At 44.8% G+C, this 15,456-nt stretch overlaps 1 protein-coding gene across 4 annotated transcripts in view; it reads left to right on the plus strand.

Moving 5' to 3' along the window:
• The window catches only part of INSR (insulin receptor), a 141,273-nt gene that overhangs the window by 90,887 nt on the left and 34,930 nt on the right, over positions 1-15,456 (plus strand). For 2 of the 4 annotated variants that reach the window (XM_043466510.1, XM_043466509.1), the window contains exons 4-11: positions 387-535; positions 1,436-1,580; positions 2,751-2,965; positions 3,952-4,078; positions 5,071-5,321; positions 7,144-7,311; positions 12,827-13,028; positions 14,953-14,988. In XM_043466510.1, the coding sequence (XP_043322445.1) occupies positions 387-535; positions 1,436-1,580; positions 2,751-2,965; positions 3,952-4,078; positions 5,071-5,321; positions 7,144-7,311; positions 12,827-13,028; positions 14,953-14,988 (1,293 nt within the window). The remainder of the gene's footprint in view (positions 1-386; positions 536-1,435; positions 1,581-2,750; positions 2,966-3,951; positions 4,079-5,070; positions 5,322-7,143; positions 7,312-12,826; positions 13,029-14,952; positions 14,989-15,456) is intronic. The other 2 variants (XM_043466512.1, XM_043466511.1) reach the window with 1 other exon arrangement.

Genomic DNA, 15,456 nt, shown 5'->3' on the forward strand with positions numbered 1-15,456 from the left:
ACCCTGACCTTGGGGTAATGCTGTAGAACCTGTCACCTGGAGAAATGCCCTAGGCCTTTAGACAGTGGTTCTTATCTGGAGGGGGTTTTTGCACCTCCTTCCCCAGGGGACAATGTTTGGAGACATTTTTGGCTGTCATGCCTTGGATGGGAGGTGGTGTTAGCATAGTATGGGAGTGCGGGGATGCTGCTTAACACCCCTCATGTGCAGGACAGCCCCCAACAATGGAGAATTCTCCAGCCTCAGTGTCAGCAGTGCTGTGGTTGAAGCGTTCTGCCTTATGGTCACTTGGGACCCTGTGCAGCACGCTCTCTGGTGTGTGTGTGTGTGTGTGTGTGTGTGCGCGCGCGCACGTTTCCTGATCTTTCTCTCCACCCTTTATGCAGCTTGATGTGTACCCCTTGCCTGGGCCCCTGTCCCAAGGTATGCCACCTCCTGGAAGGCGAGAAGACCATCGATTCAGTGACATCTGCCCAGGAGCTCCGTGGCTGCACCATCATCAACGGAAGCTTAATCATCAACATTCGAGGGGGCAGTGAGTGCTCTGGGGGGAGGGGTTGCCGCCTCCTGGGATCCACTCTCCCTGTGAGCACACCAGAACAACGCTTGGAGACCCATCAGTGGAGTCATGCAAGGAATAATGTGCTTCCAAACTTGGGGTTCACAGCTCAGTCCTGAACCCATCACAATATTGTAATTAGCTTCCAATGAAAATAAATAAATTTTTTAAAAATGGAAATGCCTGATGTCCCAACTCTCAGCTTGGAAAATAAGAATCTTGGGGTGGGGACAGGGAGAGGGCCAGGGAAGTGGGTCCAGGACTGAGCTGGGACCTCAGGCATTTCCATTTTTTAACATTAATTTATTTATTTTAACTGGAAGCTAACTATTTTACAATTTTGTGATGATTTTTGCCATACATTGACATGAATCAGCCACGGGTGTACATGTGTCCCCCATCCCAAACCCCCCTCCCACCTCCCTCCCCATCCCATCCCAAGCAGATAGCATGACCTCTTTTGCAGGTCTGGGGACTGTGTTTCCAGAAATTCTGTCACAGGCAAAAAGTATTCCTCTGTTTATTTATTCAGCAAACGTTTATTGAATACTCACAGTGAATAAGGCCAAGTCCATGCGTGGTGGATCTTGCAAATAAACAAATGAATGTATAATATAAACCCAGGCAGTGGTTCCTGCTATGAAGGGAAACAAAACAGGGGGTGGAGGGAGCGGGGGTCGGACATGTAATAAATACATTCAGCTTTTAAGGCAGGACAACCTCTGTCATAAACACACTGCCTTATGAATGTGTTTGGAGCTGGGCTCGCAAAAATCATTTTCAGCCTGGAAGTTAACTCTTGACCATGGGGAATTCTGGAAAGGTTAAAATATTTTGGTAGCAACCCACTGGATATTCATTCTCTCTTTTCCTTAGACAACCTGGCAGCCGAGCTAGAGGCCAACCTTGGACTCATTGAAGAAATTTCAGGATATCTGAAAATCCGCCGGTCCTACGCCCTGGTGTCACTTTCCTTCTTCCGGAAGTTACGTCTGATTCGAGGGGAGACCTTGGAAATTGGGTATGTGGGCCTGATGCTGTATCTGTGGCCTTACTAGGAAGTTTGTGAGTTAGAAAATCTTGGGTTTTTTTCTGTTAAGACTTGGAAACAATGTAAGTATCCACTGATAGATGAATGGGTAAAGAAAACATGATGTGTGTATATATATATATACACATATATATATGTGTGTGTGTGTATATGTATATATATATGTAACGGAATATTATATAACCATAAAACTACCTTTTTTGCCAAAGGTCCCACCTTTCATTTGGATTATTCCAATGACCTCCTTGCTGGTTCTAGAACTACTAGGGTCATCCCACAGAAATATAATGCAAGTCACATATGAGACTTTAAATGTTCTAGTAGATACATTTTAAAAATTTTAGAAGAAATAGGTGGAATGAACTTTAATAATGCATTTTACTGAACCCATTAAATCTGAAATGTTATTTTGACATGGACTCAATATCACAAAATGATAAATAAGATCTTTTACATCCTTTTATTTCACGCTAAGTGTTTGAAATCTGTGTGGGGGGGTTGTTTTTACTTCTGATACAGTTCAGAAAGGCCACGCTTCAGGGGCTCAACAGGCAAGCGTGGCTGGTGGTTTCTGTGTTGGATAACGCCGGTCAAGCTGCTGTCCATTTCCCATTCATCGTGTCCTGGTGGCCCACTCGTAATTCTAAGGCATAGGTCTACCTGAGTTACTGAGCTGTTATAAAACCTTCAGTGGCCCCCCTCTGTCTGCCGAGGAGGCACATGTGTTCTTGGTCTTGGTCTAGCATGCAGTATACTTGAGGGTTTGGCCCAGGTATCTCTTCAGGATTGCCTCTCACCTGTTGTTCAGAACAAGCTACTTTGCTCTTCCCTGGGACCAGCTCAGGTGCCTCTGTGTCTTCAATCTTTCCTTTATGAGATATGGATTGCATATCTCAATCCATCACAGTCTTGCCCTCCTCCCCTACAAGACTGATCTCATGTATATTCCTGGCCTTGAAGACCTCCTCAGCTTCCCCTATACCCCTCACCCTCCGTTCAACACGTGATGAGTATGTGTCAAGCAAGTGGTTAGAACTGGGGATGGAGTACTGAATGAGGTCAATTCCAGCCATGGTCCCACCATTTTGAAGGTGGAGATGACGAGCTGATGAATGATTAAGTATGTGTGTGTTTCCATAGGAACTACTCTTTCTACGCCTTGGACAACCAGAACCTAAGGCAACTATGGGACTGGAGCAAACACAACCTCACCATCACTCAGGGGAAACTCTTCTTCCACTATAACCCCAAACTCTGCCTGTCGGAAATTCACAAGATGGAGGAAGTTTCAGGAACCAAGGGGCGCCAGGAGAGAAATGACATTGCTCTAAAGACCAATGGGGACCAGGCATCCTGTAAGTGGCAATGCTCTCATCCTTTCATGGGCTAGATAATGTGACTTCCTCTGCCTCCCCCATCACACTGGTACCCAGGGTGGGTGTCACTTACCCCCAATGAGCTAAAACAGCTAAGTGTGTGTTAGACTTTCTGAAACACTGAGGACAAGTGTTGTACACGTTAATCTCTTTGCCAAATACCAAATACAATGCCTGATGCTGGAAGATGCCACATAAACATTGAATGAATGAATGAATGTCATCTCCCTTATTATATATGGCCTTGACTCAAATGCTACAGCAAAGTTCTGCAATTGCTACAATTGGAGACTGGGAGGTGACCACCCTCCTAAGACGAGATTTCTCTTGAAGAAATAGCTGAGCGTTGAGGTGCAAAGGCTTCCATGATACCCTCATGTGAAGCTATTTTGTTATGAGACAATTTGGTCCAAACTGTGGGAATTCAGGGAAAGGAGAGAGCAAGGTTGGGGTGGAGCTTAAGGGAGGGCTTATATTCCAGGCAGAGGGAATTAACTGTCTCCAAGGCATTGTCTTTCCAAAAAGTGTTCCCTCCAAGATATAATGATCTGCACTCTCTCTAAACCCAGTTAGCTTGTATCCATTTGCACTGGAGTTACTTTTTCTGACATGTCAGGCATGAAAAGCCACATGTAAGACAAATTGTGTTAGGACAAATGTTAATCTTGAAAGTGTCCTTTTCCCAGCACCAATTGGCCACTTGTCCTTCCCTGTCGGTGCCAGTTCTTTAGTTGAGCATCTGCTCAAGTAATTGACTTGCAGTTGGGGCCAACCTATATGATCTGTTCTTGCCTCTGAACAAGGGAGAGGCACGTGGACATGAGACCTCACCAGGAAACAGCAGATTGCCATCTTCCTTCTTGTGGATTCTCTTGGAAGTATGGGATCACCTACTTTGGGCTGAAACAAATTATTTAAAATTCTGATACTGGGTGTTTTGGTTTTTTTTTTTTAAACCTTTCTAGGTGAAAATGAATTACTTAAATTTTCTTACATTCGGACATCTTACGACAAGATCTTGCTGAAATGGGAGCCGTATTGGCCTCCTGACTTCCGAGACCTCCTGGGGTTCATGCTGTTCTACAAAGAGGCGTAAGTAGAAAGATAAAGAGGTGTGTGTGTTACATCTGTGCTCAGAGGTTCCCCCACTGAGGTTCCTTTCTACCTCCTTCTTATCTGTGGAATAAATATCACAGATCCCTTGGTGGGATCTCACCAGTTGATGGTGTATAACATCAATAACATTTCTTATTGTCGAAAGCCAGAAATTGAAGCAGGCAGGTTTCTTTTGAAGGTCTAGATTGGGCAATCTCCTATAGAAATATTCCATTTTGCACCTTGTATGTACATCTCACCAGACATTCTCAACAAAAAGTCACCGAGTCTACTTAGGAGGTGTCTTTTTAAAAAGTCTACTTAGTATGTGTCTTAGTATGTATTTCTATTTAGTAGGTATCTACTTAGTAGGTGTCTTTTTTTTTTTAAGTTTATTTTAAAATCTATTTTGGATTTTTTCCAACACAAATAATTATGGTAAAACAAACATGAAATTGATCATCTTAGTAATGTTTAAATGTACAGCTCAGTGGCATTAAGTATATTCATGATGTTCTGTGACCATCATCACTGTCCCTCCCCACAATTTATTCATCATCTTATGCTGAAACACTGTCGTCATTCAATGACACCTAGTCATCTTGAGTATATGACTGTGCTGGAGTTTTAAAAGGAAACAGTGAAAGTGGTGATCATATTAACATGGATAACTGTTCCATCCCTTATGATTTACTATGTGTCAGGCTGTGTGTGGAGGAGTCAGCCCACATCCTCTCATGTGATCTTATCAATTACTCGGATAGTATCATCATCATGATCACTATTATTATTATTACTGGGAAATTGAGACATAGGGGAAGCAATCCCTTTCTCTTTGACTGTTTCCTTGTCCTTTCTCCTTGTGGCAGAAGATTGTTGGTGAGCAGGGTGCAAGCCTGTAGGAGGTAACTTCCCCCAGTCACATCGCTCTGGTCTTTAGAGCTACAGTCAAGGAGTGGTAACCATCTTTGCCTGTTTGGTCTTGACAGCCCTTACCAGAACGTGACAGAATTCGATGGGCAGGATGCGTGCGGCTCCAATAGCTGGACAGTGGTGGATATTGACCCGCCTACAAGGTCCAACGACCCCAAGTCACAGAACCATCCTGGGTGGCTGATGCGTGGTCTCAAGCCCTGGACCCAGTATGCCATCTTTGTCAAGACCCTGGTCACTTTTTCTGATGAACGCCGTACATACGGGGCCAAGAGTGACATCATCTATGTCCAGACAGATGCCACTAGTAAGCATTTCTTGTGAATGTGAACTTATGCGTGAACTCAGACATCTTGCCTTTCATATGAAATGCTTGTGTCGTTTTTTTTTTTTTCCTGCATGGTCATTGGTTTCTAAAAGAGCCAGGCATTGAGATTTACAATTTCAGAAGATGAGGCAGTAGCAACAAGACATCAGAGAGGAACATATATTTCTTCTTACCATTGTGGAAAATTTTCAAATATTTACAAAGTAGGGAAAAAATAGCCCCCCTCCCTATGTAATCATCTCTTACCTTCAATAATTATCAATATTTTGCCATTTTTTGTTTCATCTCTGTTTCTTTCCTCTTCTCCATTTTTTTGAAATTAAAATTTTTTAATTGATTTATTTTTAATTGAAGGATAATTGTTTTACAGTGTTGGTTTCTGCCATACATCAAATGAGTCAGCTATAGGTATACATATGTCCCCTCCCTCTTGGTCTTCCCTCCCACCTCCCACCCCATCCCATCCCCTAGGTTGTCACAGAGCACCAGTTTGAGCTCCCCGAGACTTACAGCGAATCCCCGCTGGCTATCTGTTTCACGTATGGTAATGTACATATTTCCATGCTACTCTCGGGAATCATCCTACCCTCCCCTTCTCTCCCTGGGTCCACAAGTCTGTTCCCTAGGTCTGCATCTCCACGGCTGACCTGCAAATAGGTTCATCAGTACCGTCTTTCTAGATTCCTTATATATGCATTAATTATGATATGTTTTCTGTTTCTGATTCACTTCACTCTGTGTAATAGGCTCTAGGTTTTTTTGTTTGTTTGTTTTTTGGTTTTTTTTTGGTGTGGACCATTTTTAAAGTCTTTATTGAATTTGTTAGAATATTGCTTTGGCTTTATGTTTTGGTTTTTTGGCCACAAGCCATGTGGCATCTTAGCTCCCTGACCAGGGGTCAAACTGCACCTCCTGCATTGCAAGACAAAGTTCTAACCACTGGACCACCAGGGAAATCTCCCCCACATCTCCATTTCTTTGGGGAGGAGTGGGCCACTGGAGTATTTTCTAGAAGGTGGGACCAGGGATGCTGCTCAATATACAACAATGCACAGCACAGTGCCCACGGCAATTATCCAGCCTCACAAAATCAGCAGAGAGAAGTCCCATCCTATAGGACAGAGCCCAGGCTTTATGAACCAGCTCTTGTGACTACTGCCTTCTTGTCGTGTATCCTCCAGCAAAACCAAAGGACTTAGAGCTCCGGAAACTTGCAGCTTCCAGGCTTTTGTACACACTGTGTCTTCTGTCTGGAGACTCCTACCCCTACCCCTACCCCTTTCTGACTCTCAGCCACCTCCATTCTCCAGGAGAAGCTTTTGTGGAGCCCAAAGTTCATGCCTTTGGGGGGATGTGAAATGGACTGCCAGCTCAGTGATAGGTTTGAATGGCATCCCATTGCCAAAATTTGCCCCATGACTGGGTTCGGTTTGGGGCTAATGTTAACTGGAAGATGTGACTTTATCTATTCCCACCACCCTCCTTTTCCCCACCACCTTTCCAGTGCCTGGAAAAAAGAAAGCTTGCCTTTTCTTAGAGCTCTGTAAATGTTTGTGGCAAAAATGGTGGAACATGGAAATCTATAAAGTCTGTGGTATTGCATGGATTGTAGTTTTGTAACCCATGCTCTTATTAGGCAAGTGTTCCACATGTCCTGGTGTCTCCAGTTGTCTCTAATGTTAAATAACACTGCAGAGAACATCCTCAGGATTTCTTTAACTTGGCTATTCCCTCTCATGCCCACCTGACCACTTGCACCTTCACCCTCACGGTGGATCTGTGTCTCCTTTCTCCTTGGCAGATCCTTCCGTGCCCCTGGATCCCATCTCAGTTTCTAACTCCTCATCCCAGATTATTCTGAAGTGGAAGCCTCCCTCCGACCCCAATGGCAATATCACACACTACTTGGTGTTCTGGGAGAGGCAGGCGGAAGACAGTGAGCTGTATGAACTGGATTATTGCCTCAAAGGTGAGTGCAGACAGGGGTCAGGGAGGGGCTGGTTTTCCATACCGGATCCACTATGTTCTTGTTTTCTGGGACACATCTTTCCCCTCCCATTTCCAGCATGTGCTTGTGGGAACACACACTCCATTTTATCTCACATGAAAACACACACAGGCATTCTTCAGAGATACCGAGGGTTCAGTTCCAGACTCTGGAAACGAAGCAAACATTGCAGTAAATCAAGTCACATGAATTTTTTGGTTTCCAGTGCCTATAAAAGTTATATTCACATTCTACTATAGTCTATTAAGTGTACAATAGCATTATGTTTAAGAAAAAATATGCTTGAAATATATGTGTGCATGCATGCTAAGTCACTTCAGTCATATCTGACTCGTTGCTACCCCAAATAGATAATCAATAAGGACCTACTGTATAGCACAGGGAACTCTACTCAATATCTTATAATAATCTATAGTGGAAAATAATCTGAAAAAGGATATATGTATATATGACAGTTACTTTGCTGTACATTGGAAACTAACACAACATTATAAATCAATTCTATTTCAATAAAAATTTTAAAAAGAAGAAATCTAGACTAAAAAAAAAGTGCACATACCTTAATTAAAGAATACTTTATTGCTTTAAAAAAATGCCCAAATGATTACAACAGTAACATCTAAGATCACTGACAATGGATCATCATAACAAGTAGAACAAAAATGAAGAAGTTTGGTATATTGTGAAAATTACTGAAGCATGACATAGAGATACAAAGTGATCAAATGCTGCTGGGAAAACAGTGATAATAGTTTTGCTGGACGTGGGGTTCCCGCAAACCTTTGATTTGTAAAAAGCACAGTAAGAGGAGGTCTGTCTGACTTTTCACATTTCTAAACATCACAGGGTGCGGACAAGCTCTGAAGACTCATGTTGAAACCTGACACTCCCCATGTCTTGGCATCACTGCATTCTGGAATTTTCTCCTCTTCCCCTTGCTCGTCCACCTGGTGGGGATGTAGCTGTGTTAACCCAAGCAAGACTTCCCTGCTTAGCTAGAAACATAACTAATGTGTGGAGTGGTGATTGACAAAGTCAGGGAAGAATTTTGGTCCCTTATTTTTAAAAATTTTTATTGAAGTGTAGTTTACAGTGTTTTATTAGTTTCAGGTGTATAGCAAAGTGAATCAGTTATACATACATCGACTTTTTTGGTCTCTAATTTTATTTTTATTTTTTACTTTTAATTTTTTTGGCCACATGGCATTTGGGATCTTAACTCCCCGACCAGGGGCCAAATCCACCCCACCCTGCATTGGAAAGGTCCTAACTGCCGGACCTCCAGGGAAGACCTGGCCCCTAATTTTAGACCCTTAAGTTTTAAGGATTGGAGACAGCAAAGAGTCTCCAATTTCTTCCTCCCTAGGCTTTCCATTAAAAATGTATATGAATGACATATATTTTCCAGTCTTTAATCTCATTTACTTAATGGGCTTGCATCCATCTACAGAAAAAGGAAAAAAATATTTGAAGCCTCAAACTGGTGTGTATAAATTAATCTTACGTTATTTTAAAACTGGGTTGTAAGAAAGTCCATCAAACTGAAGAAACGGAAGTCTTTTTCCCCCCTTTAGTTGTTTTGTTTGAGTCTATATAAAAGGCTTTCCCCCCAATCCCTAGACTGTTTTATTATTTATTAAAAAAAAAATTATTGGAGTATGGTGGCGCTAGTGCTAAAGAATCCGCCTGCCAATGCAGGAGACACAAGAGATGGGGACTTGATCCCTGGGTTGGGAAGATCCTCTGGAATAAGAAATGGCAACCCACTTCAGTGTTCTTGCCGGGAAAGATCCCATGGACAGAGGAAACTGGTGGGCTTCAGTCCATGGAGTCGCAAAGAGTCAGACACGACTGAGTATTAAAAAAATAGTTGACTTACAATTTAGTATTAGTTTTGGGTGTGCAGCAAAGTGGTTCAGTTATACACATGCATAGATTCATTCTTTTCAAAAAATATTTATTTATTTGGCTGCTCCGGGTCTTCATTGCAACATGTGAGATCTAGTTCCCTGACCAGTACTCAAATCCAGCCCTCCTGCACTGCGAGCTCAGAGTCTTAGCCACTGGACCGCCAGGGAAGTCCCTAGACTGATTCTTTTTCAGATTAATTTCTCATATAGGTTATTACAGAATATTGAGTAGAGTTTCCTGTGCTAGGCAGTAGGTCCTGGTTGGTTATCGCTCACGTATAATCATGTGTGTATGTTCATCCCAAGCTCCTGATTTATCCTGTAGTTGTTTTGTTGTTGTTTGTTGCTTTGTTGTTGTTCAGTCGCTAAGTCGTGTCCGACTCTTTGCGACCCCACGGACTGCAGCATGCCAGGCTTCCCTGTCCTTCACTCTCTCCTGGAGTTTGCTCAGATTCATGTCCATTGAATCGGTGGTGCCATCCAGCCAATCTCATCCTCTGTCACCCCTTTCTCCTCCTGCCCTCAATCTTTTCCAGCATCAGGGTCTTTTCCAATGAGTTGTCTCTTCACATCAGGTAGCCAAGGTATTGGAACTTCAGCTTCAGCATCAGTCCTTCCAGTGAACATTCAGGGTTGATCTCCTTAAGAATTAACTGGTTTGATCTCCTTGCAGTCCAAGGGACTCTCAAGAGTCTTCTCCAGCACCACAATTCGAAAGCATCAATTCTTCGGTGCTCAGCCTTCTTTATAGTCCAATTCTCACATCCATACATCACTATTGGAAAAACCGTAGCTTTGACTAGATGGACCTCTGTTGTCAAAGTGATGTCTCTGCTTTCTGGTCTGAGTTTATTTTCCTTTAGATGTTGTGAGTTACTGGTATCCTCCTACCTTGGGGCAGCTGATGACATGTGATTGAGGTTGGGAAACTAAGGTTTTCTCTGCCCTGATGTAGGGCTTTGGGCAAGTCACCCAGCTTGTCACTGGCTGCCTCCTTTTGGGGAAAAGGGGCAGGAGGCCAGATGATCTCCGGGAGCTGTCCCAGCTCTAAGATCATGTGCTATATGTATGCCTGTGACCTCATCCCCCGCCTGAGCAGAGGGTTGCAAACGTGATTTATCTCCTCGGATGCTTTATATAACTCGAGAGCAAGCAAAGTCATGGGCTCAGATGTGCACTCTTGGCCCTGCATTCGAGTAACTGAAACCACCAACTAGAACTGCCACCATCATCGGGGCAGGCAGTGTTTTCTTTCTTTCTTTCTTTTTTTTTTAAAGCAACAACTTTTATTCTAGAAGTCAGTCTGTCATTAGAAGGTGATGATTTGACATGATTTTATTTGTCATGATGCCCAAAGTTTATGGAATTAAAAAAAAAAACTTACTAAGGACAGATATTGTCTGATTCCACTTATAGGAGGTCCCCGGAGGATTCAGATCTATAGAGACAGGAAGCAGATGGTGGGGGCCAGGGGTGGGGCAGGAGATGGAGAGTCAGTTTCATGGGCACAGAGTTTCAGTTTGGGAAGATGAGAAAGTTCTCGAGATGGATGGTGGGGATGGTTGCACAATAATGTAAATATACTTAATGACACTGAATCACAGTGCTTAAAAATGAGTAAGATGGTGAATTTTTTGTTATGTGTATTTTGCCACAAAGAAAAAACCCCAGTACACACACAAATAAATAAACTTGATAAGACACACGAGACAAATAATTTAGTAACTGTGATCAGTAGTAGTTTCTTTTAGAATCAGAAGTGGGTTTTTTTTTTTTTTCAGTTTTATTGAGATATAATTGACAAGTAAAATTGTAAGACATTTCAAATGTAAATTGTGATGACTTTTTTGTGCATACACACTGGAAAAGAATTCCTCCCACCTAGTTAATACATCTATCACTTCACATATTTATTATTTTTTTTTAAAGAAATCTTTGTTTATTTACTTAGTTTTGGCTGTGCTGGGTCTTCATTGCTACTCAAAGGCTTCTCTCTAGTTGCGGCAAATGGGGGCTACTCTTCTTTGCGGTGCTTCTCATGGTGGGGGTTTCACTTGTTGCAGAGCACCAGCTCCAGAGTGTAGCCTCAGTAGTTGGGGTGCACAGGCTTGGTTGCCCCTTGGCACGTGGAATCTTCCTGGACCAGAGATCAAACCTGCGTGTACTGCAATGGCAGGCAGATTCTTTACCACGGAGCCACCAGAGAAGTCCCCTCTTTTTTTTATTGAGAACTTTTAGCTTCTACGCTGACATTGAATTGTATATTTCAACTATACAGTACAGTCTTATCAACTATATGGTTTTTTAATTGTAAAACTTTCATAACATAAAATTGACCATTTGAACCACTTTTAAGCGCACAGCTCAGCAGCATTAAGCACATTCACACTGCCGTGCAACCATCGCCACCATCATCTCCAGAACGTTCTCATCTCCCCAAACTGAAACTCTGTCCCTGTGAAACACTGACTCCCCCACTCCCCACCTTCCCACTTTGACCCTGTGGACTTGACTAGATGTGTCACAGAAACCCACAGGGCACCAAGTGGCATGCAGAAAGGGTGACAAGTGTCAGGAGCACTGTCTGTGTCCGATCAAAAGTCCCTTCCTCCCCAGGAAAAAATCAGGAGCCTGCCCCCACCACCCTTTACTAAGGAAATCCTAAGTTTATTTTCTGTCTATAATGCCATCAATAACCCCTCTAACAGCTAAAACCTACATAGGCTATTCTGTGTCTATTAATAAGCATTAAGAGGTATGTTTAAGGATTTGCAAAGCTTCCAAGTGGGTACTCAGCATTCACAGGAAGATACTTAGAGCTCATTGTCTCCCGGAGCCATTGAAAGGGAGAGGAAGAGATGGAATTTCCCTTGCTCAATAGACACAAGTAGGCACCCGGTATCAAGGGCATGGTTTTAAGCCTTTAAAGAGTAGCCTGCATCTTCCATGGGCTTCCCAGCTGGCTCAGTGGTAAAGAACCCGCCTGCCGGTGCTGGAGATGGAAGATCCCCTGAAGGAGGCAGTGGCGACCGGCTTCAGTATTCTTGCCTGGGAAATCCCGTGGGTAGAGGAGCCAGTCGGACTACAGTCCATGGCATCACAAAGAGTTGGGCTAGACTGAGTGAGCACACACACAAGACATGTGCATGGATCATCCTTTTACTTACTTGGGGACTGCTTAGCATCACTTTCTCTGAGACATTCGCCCCAGAGACCCTCTGTCCTTTTCCCCTGCCATCTGACACACAGCATATGCATTTCTTAGTTTACTGTATATTCCTCCCACTCCCATGCACCTCATCGGCTGGAATGTTAAGTTCCCCAAGGGCAGGGACACGCACAGTTACCTTTTGCCTCCAGCCTTGTGGGGTTGTGGTGTCCGACAGTGTCCGGCTGCATGCTGACGGGGCTGCATGCTGACGGGCACCTTCTCTGCAGAATCTCTGAGCTGAGCTCTGTCCATGTGACCAGCCGCTTTGAAAAGGTCCCCCTTGCTCTGCATGTGTGTGTAGGTGGTGGTGGGGGGAACGGGATGGGGTCTTGAGCCCTGCTCTGCCTTTCCCTAGGGTTGAAGCTGCCCTCCCGGACCTGGTCTCCGCCGTTCGAGGCGGAGGGGTCCCAGAAGCACAACCAGAGTGAGTATGAGGAATCTGCTGGCGAATGCTGCTCCTGCCCGAAGACCGACTCTCAGATCCTCAAAGAGCTGGAGGAGTCCTCGTTCAGGAAGACGTTTGAAGACTACCTGCACAACGTGGTTTTCATCCCCAGGTCAGGATCTGTTACTGGCTTGGGGTCTCAGGTCTTTAGCGAACAAGACAAAATGGGGGCAGATGCAGAGGATAGGCAGAGTCCACGCTGAGCCACTTCCCTGGATGCAGGAAGAGATTTTGAGATTATAACAAGTGCCTTACCAGGAAGAGGAATTGCCCCCACTCCCCACTCAAAAGGAGGAGTGTTTAAAAAACTCAGCCTTTGCTCTCTGATATCTCATGAACTCAACCTCTGGTCTCAGTCTGAGTTCTGATGAATTCCATTAGATTATTGTTGATTATTACCTAATCAATTGATTACAGATAGTAAATTCAATTATTAGATTAGATGACAGAGAGCTGCGTGCCCAGCCCAATGCTTGATTTATGGCTGAGTCTCAAGCTCAGTGCATTCCCTTTTTTTAATCTAAGGAAACTTCTCATCCTTCCAGAACTTTCCATGGCCTCGTCAAAACCCCAACGTCTTCACTGTTTAAACGTGTTTCCTTTAGTGAGTGAAGGGGAAGTAAACAGAGGGGCTGCAGTAAAAATGACTCTTGGTTTTTTCATACCTCTTTATCCCTCCTGCAAGCTGAGACACTTAGGTAGAAGGCAAGTTTCTGTGGGTCACAGGTTGTTCTGCCTCTCTCGGTGCCTCGGTTTATTCACCTGAGGAATGGAGAGAAAAGTGGTTCCTATATTTTACGGCTGTGAGATTACACGAGTCTCACAAGGATTCTCAGCCTTGCTGCTGTTGACATGAAGAGCCAGCTCATTCTCTGGGGTGGGACCATCCTGCGCAGGGTAGGATGTTGAGCTGCATCCCGGGCCTCCAGCCAGTAGGTGGCAGTAGCACTGTCTGCATCTTAATAAGCTCATGAGTCTTTCTGCTAACCCACTGAAGCGCTTGCCAACTCCCTTTTATGGGTCCAAAGCCTTTTTTATCCCCCCTAACTCTGCCCAGGTTTACAAAGCAAATGTGCTGGGAGCTTTCAATTGCCCCCACCTGCTCCACTCTTGACCCTTCCCCCTAACGGACTTCACCAGATGGCTACCCAGAAGTGTCCAATACATTTCCAAGTCATTTCCAAAGTGGATCAACCTCCCGCCCCCAAAGGTTGCACTGGGATAAAACAAGATTCGAAAGTGGGTCTCTTCAGAGGCTCAGCATTGCTCCTGCTAGAGACTTCACCAGAACTGTCAATATATAACATTTCTTTTCTCTTTCTTGCCTTCTTATCTGACCCTGAGTCCAAAAGAACACTGAATGGCACAGACCAGGTGTGGAGACAGTTGTTGTTACACCCATTAAAACTCCACCAGACTCAAGGATAGTGGCAGTGTCAATCATGAGGTTTAAAACTAGTCTGGACTTCCCTGGTGGCCCAGTGATTAAGACTCTTGGCTTCCAATACAGGGGACACGGGTTCAATCCCTGGTCGGGGAAGACCCCACGTGCTGCGTGCTTATGTGCTCAGGCACTCAGTCGTGTCCGACTCTGTGCGACCCCATGGACTGTAGCCCACCAGGCTCCTCTGTCCAGGGGATTCTCCAGGCTAGGATCCTGGAGTGGGTTGCCGTGCCCTCCTCCAGGGGTTCTTCCTCACCCAGGGATCGAACCTGCATCTCCTGCACTGTAGACGGGTTCTTTACCACTGAGCCACAGGGGAAGCCATGGCATGACCCAAAAGAAAAAAGTAGTGTTACCTTTGACATCTCATGGGAACCCCTGATGACTAGGTCTCGGGGGTGTTTTCTTGACTCCCTCCTCCCAACTGCTTGCCGTGTCCTACACCTGCTGGGGAAGATATGGTTCAAGTGATGGGAACAAGTGACCCGTGGTCTGGGGCAAGCGCCCTCGGGCTGCTGGCACAGGCTGTCAGAAGGAAGAGGTCTGTCTGAAGTTCTGTCTGTCCTCAAAGCGGCTGGTTTTGTTTTCACAGAAAATCATCTTCAGGCCCTGTTGCCGAGGACGCTAGGTACGACTCACCTGTGGGACGTCCGCGTGGCCCCTGGTGGCTGCACAGTGCAGGGCCAGTGGGCTCGCGGGGCAGCAAGCATGTTGAGCCCCTTTGAGATCCACGGGGGCCTTCTGTGGTTTGATGCATGCATCGCGCCGTTCTGCCGAGAGGGGGCGCTTCACAAATTCACACGTTAAACACCTTCACCCTGAGATGGAACCTGGGCATGATTGTGGGGGGGAATATCCTAACTAACACACTCTTACTAAAACATAGAATCGAGGGTGTACTTCCTAGGGGGCTTCCAAGATGCTGCCCATTCTTCCTCCATGCCGTGACACATTTATTTATCAAGCCTGCCGTTTGTGCAGAACTGTGCGGGGCACCCAGTCAGGCGAAACCACTTAGCGGCAGGGCGTGGGGAAAGCTGATCCGGGAGAGGAACATTTTTATCTGGGGTGACTAGTGCGGGATGACGAGCAGGCC

This window comes from Cervus canadensis, chromosome 4, assembly GCF_019320065.1.
Source record: "Cervus canadensis isolate Bull #8, Minnesota chromosome 4, ASM1932006v1, whole genome shotgun sequence".
In the NCBI taxonomy this organism is placed as follows: domain Eukaryota; kingdom Metazoa; phylum Chordata; class Mammalia; order Artiodactyla; family Cervidae; genus Cervus; species Cervus canadensis.